General features: G+C 39.3%; 1 protein-coding gene across 1 annotated transcript; it reads right to left on the bottom strand.

Annotated features, from left to right (window-relative positions):
• Positions 1 to 203: 203 nt before the first annotated feature.
• LOC104094228 (protein CURLY FLAG LEAF 2) lies at positions 204 to 2,082 on the bottom strand. The gene is made up of 2 exons (XM_009600103.4): positions 1,703 to 2,082; positions 204 to 920 (listed from the first exon to the last, which is right to left on the bottom strand). The coding sequence occupies exons 1-2, from the start codon at positions 1,913 to 1,915 to the stop codon at positions 408 to 410; spliced, it is 726 nt and encodes a 241-aa protein (XP_009598398.1). The 5' UTR covers positions 1,916 to 2,082; the 3' UTR covers positions 204 to 407.
• Positions 2,083 to 4,683: the final 2,601 nt, after the last annotated feature.

Here is a 4,683-nt window from a genome sequence, read left to right as displayed (position 1 = left end):
ACACGTAGATACTGCATGGTCAGAATGCCAGGATTTCCAAACATCAGCAAATGGCCATACAATTTCTGCACATTCCATTCATGACTTAGGCTGTTCTACCACTAGCAATTATAGGCCATTACCATGCCTAAATTACCACAGTTAACAGGAGCCTCAAATATATATATATATATATATAGTAGTACATCCAGACAGCCAAAAAATTGAATAATGTTCAAGCATGTATTAATCAACATAAATGAGGGGGAAAGGCAGGCAAGCCCAGAGAGGATCTGGTGATTTTATATTCTACACTACCAAGAAGGAACATCAATCCTTTGAAACATGTATATACCATTCTAGAACTTACAAGACTATATCTTTTATCTTTACAAAAAATATCAAAATGATTTCTTGCTTCTTCACTCTCATATGGATATATTAAGATCAATCCGAGGCTTCTTCATTGCCACAGGTAATGGAACGACAGTATGGCATCGAGGGCATTTAGGATCATTCTTTGATATTAGCACGTAAAGAAGGCAACTTGGGCAACCAGCAGCAAGGGAAGGGCATAAGTTCTCTTGATCAATCTCCGTATCCACGATTGAGGATGAGGAATTCGAAGTTGGAGATGATGACATTGACACTGATATTGAGCGTTTCCGGGTTGTTTGTTTCTCTGCTCTTTCCAGAGCTGATTTCACTTTTTCCAGGGTGCATACACTGTGATAACTAGATGATGATGGTGAAGTGGATGATGAAGGAAGCAGCTTAAGGTCTAAGTTGGGTTCATCGAAGAGGTTGAGGGGTTGCTTTGATGCAGGAGGGAAATTAAGGTCTTGAAGATTTCCAACTGTTTGATGGTTTTGTTGCTTCTGTTCCAAGGTCGTCGACGAAGAATTTGAAGAGTTGCACCTCTGTAGATATACTTTTCCTGACTGTTGCAAATGAACAACGTATTTATCAATTAGAAAGTTACACCATTGCCATGACTCAGTAGAAAAAACATAGAAAACCAAATCAAATGGTCTACTATCATGTTACAACACAACAAAGATAACACCTCACTGTGTCAAAATAATGAGATGATCAAATAGCTCACTAAAGGAATGATTCACTCTCAAGTTAAAACATCAGAGAAACCAAGCCAAGCTAGCATAAATGCTTTAAATTATTTTTTCATAAAAAAAGCTTATTTACTTCCAAGGGGATACTGATAAAACAGTTGCGCTTTAACCATGTTTCCCTCACATACATAGAATAATAAAATGGACATAGAAAACATACAGAAGAGAATTAGCCCTTAACGTGAGTACTTAATTCTGCGACCATGTAACATAAAGACACTGTGTTTGAATTACGATCAAAACTAAAAAGTTACTCTCAAAATCTGAAATTGGGACAGAGAATAATTTAGCAAGATATATGGTAAGATAATTAAGATCAGATAGACATTATGGTGAAAGATAAACTCCCTCTGTAAATATCCTAATCAATTCCATTACTAAATGCTGCTAATGCCAACGGAGTGGAACTATATTTGAGAAGAATGATAAATTCTGATTCAAATAATCATGGAAGTAGCAGCAAGTTAAACAAAACGACAGAATCTGCAAAAGAAAATAGGGGAAATCAACAGCATACGCAACAATCATCAGTTTCTTTCTTTAGGGAAAATAAAGGAGAAAGTTAAATAGGAGTAAAACAGAGAGATCGGTACCTTCAAGTCGAGGCGCTTTTCCCAACCAGAAGGAACCTGCAAGTCGAGGTCCAATTCCTTCGAATCAAGAGAACGACAACCCCCGAGCAAGTCCCTTGTGATCAACACCGTTGATTTATTCCCTGAAGATGATGAAGACGATGACTCATTCAACCCACCACCACCAGCTGCGTTCATAATCCTAACCAGAGAGCTAACTTCAGCCGCCATCATCAACAAATCGTTCGGAGAATAGAGAATAGAGAATAGAGAAAAGGAAAGGACTCTGAAAAATCTAAAGGGCAGAAGAAATTTAAGTTGGAAAGAGGGTTTTTATAAATAAACTAATGGGCTGCAACAAGTGAGTGAGTAGATGGAGCCCTTATTCATAAAACTGGTGTACTATAAAAAGGGAAATTTGAAAATAATATTATTATTATTAATTAATAATAATAGTTGTGATTTGGCATTATGTGGATACTAATTAATGGGATTTGGAGTGAAGGAAAGGGCCGTCACCGTCAGTAATGGCGGCAATAAATGCAAATATGGCAATCGTCCACCACCAGCTAGCTCTGCTTTAATTGCAAACATTTTTTCATTAACACTCCTACCCCTTTTTAGCTCCCCCCCCCTCCCCCCCTTCATTAATTGTTCTCAATCTCTCTTTTATTAGTTTTTGGTTTTTTCTTTCGTATTACGTCTTCTTTTACTCTACCCTTTTATTTTCCTTCTTTTTCATTTTAAGTTCAGAAAGCTCCATTGCTTTTATTATGATGATTAGAAACGGAGAATGATGAAAAGTCAATAAATTTATATTTCAGCCAGCTTGAAATTGAGATATAGTTATTTTATACAATATGCTAGTGTATTTATATTGTTCAAGTTAAAAACAGTGTGTAATCAAATCGTTTGTCAATACTCTAAAAACTCGTTTAGTTTGAGGGATGAGATGAAATAATCTTGGTATAGAATTTTCTGTTACTTTATCACATATTTTGTTGGTATTCTTAATCATATTTAGCTAATATTACTGTAATTTAATACGCCAATTGATGTATTGTTTTTTATACCACCAAGCGTATTATTTTGAACATCAACCCCTTCTTTTTTTTCAAAGAAAATAGCAGTAAGGAGTAAGGAGATTAAACTCTCTGATGACACTAAGAGGGGCAGCTAGACCGAATAGAGGATTAAAATCTATCTCTTCGAAAGGATTGAATCATGAGAGCGGGGGTTTGTTTCTCGTTAGGCAATGTGTCCACATCTGCAGGATACTTGACGGCGTTTTAAATACTTTTGAAAAAATAAAATGAAATTCTTTTCGTAAGGCAAGAAAGTCGCATCTCTCTCTCCTCGCTCTGACACACACACACACACACTCTCTCGCTGGTAACAGCAAATCATCCCCCCCCTCCCCCCGTTGCGTTGCGACCGACCGCCCATCGAAAAACCCAAGTAAACCCCGCTCTTTTTGTCCCTCTCCTCTTCTTTCCTTCCACCCTTCTTCTTCCCGTACTTGCTGCCCTTCTTCTTTCCAATCGTCTATGTTTTTCTTTCTCTTTCCCCCCTCCTATTCGTTCTTCCTTCTTTCTCCATCCTCTTCCCCTCCCCCCCACTTCAAGGTCGCCGACGCCCTTCAGATCTGAGCCGAGGAGCTGCCCCTCAGATCTTCTGCGGTCCTTCGTCTTTTTTTTCCTTCTTCTTCCCTTTCTGTGTTTTTAAGTATTCAAGGTACCAAACTAACCGGCGGTTATCAGAGAAGAAGCACGTGAGGCACATGCGCTGGCGAAGTTAGCGACAGTAGAGGCGCGTAGCAGTGCATGGAAGGCCGGAAATCGACTCGGAAAGGTGCTCCAGCAATGCTACAACAGCCACGACCATAACCCAGGTTCTTTCTTTCCGGAGTTAGTACCTCCGGATCTCCTGTCTTCTTTTTTGCCTTCTCTCTTGTGACTTAGATAAATTGCTTAGTTTAATACAGTACTTGTTTGCCTGTTTGTTTGTATTGTCGGTTGGTGCATTTTAGTCTTAGTTTTTATTCTTTTCGTTTAGACTCCTCGCGAGCTAGAGTGTTAGTGGAAGTGTAGTATACCTTAGATTATAGTGGTTGCGGTGAATGATGGTAAGTAAGGGCATGCCCTCAGGTGAGGCGGGGGACATGCGGCTAGGGTGGTAAGGAAGCAAGAGAGTCTCTAAACTTAGATTTGGGTCCTGGAACTTAGGTACATTGACGAGAAAATCTATAGAGTTAGCGAAGATTCTCCATAAGAGGAAGATCAATATAGCTTGTGTCCAGGAAACTAGATGAGTGGGAACTAAAGTTAGGACATAAATGGGTTCAAATAGTGGTACTCAGGAGCATTGCAGGGTAATAATGGAGTAGGTATTTTGATTGATAGGAAATTAAGGGAGAAAGTGGTCGAGGTTAGGAGGATGAACAACAGGTTGATGGCTATCAAGATGGTTGTTGGAGAGCTTACTTTTAACGTAGTTAGTGCTTATGCACCCGAAGCGAGCTTAGACGAGGAGGTCAAAAGGCAATTCAAGAACGATCTAGACGAGGTCATGTAAGTTATTACACACATCGAGAAGTTAGTCCTAGGAAGAGATTTCAATGGTCATATTGGGTCGACCATAAAGGGGTATGACAATGTGCATGGCAGTTTCGGTTTTGGTGATAGAAATGAAGGAGGAACTTCGTTGTTAGATCTTGCAAAAGCCATTGACTTGGTGATAGCTAACTCGAGTTTCTAGAAGAAGGAAGAGCACTTGTCACCTTCTAGAGTACAGTAGCCAAAACCCAAATTGATTACATACTCCTTAGGAAATGATAGAGATGTTTGCAAGTACTGCAAGGTTATCCCGAGTGATAATCTCACGACTCAACATAGACTCTTGGTAATTGACTTGGAGACTAAAAGGAAGAGGCACAAAAGGGTTGTACATGGTCAACCAAAGATCAAGTGGGAAGCCTTGACTATGGATACATCTCATGAGTT

The sequence above is a fragment of the Nicotiana tomentosiformis genome, chromosome 11, assembly GCF_000390325.3.
Source record: "Nicotiana tomentosiformis chromosome 11, ASM39032v3, whole genome shotgun sequence".
NCBI classification, from domain to species: Eukaryota; Viridiplantae; Streptophyta; class Magnoliopsida; order Solanales; family Solanaceae; genus Nicotiana; species Nicotiana tomentosiformis.
This window is presented reverse-complemented; position numbering and strand designations above follow the sequence as displayed.

Coding starts and splice junctions, on each gene's coding strand:
- LOC104094228 (XM_009600103.4), bottom strand. CDS start 1,915: ATGATGGCGGCTGAAGTTAGCTCTCTGGTTAGGATTATGAACGCAGCT. Junction 921..1,702: donor AAAAGCGCCTCGACTTGAAG/GTACCGATCTCT, acceptor CATTTGCAACAG/TCAGGAAAAGTATATCTACA.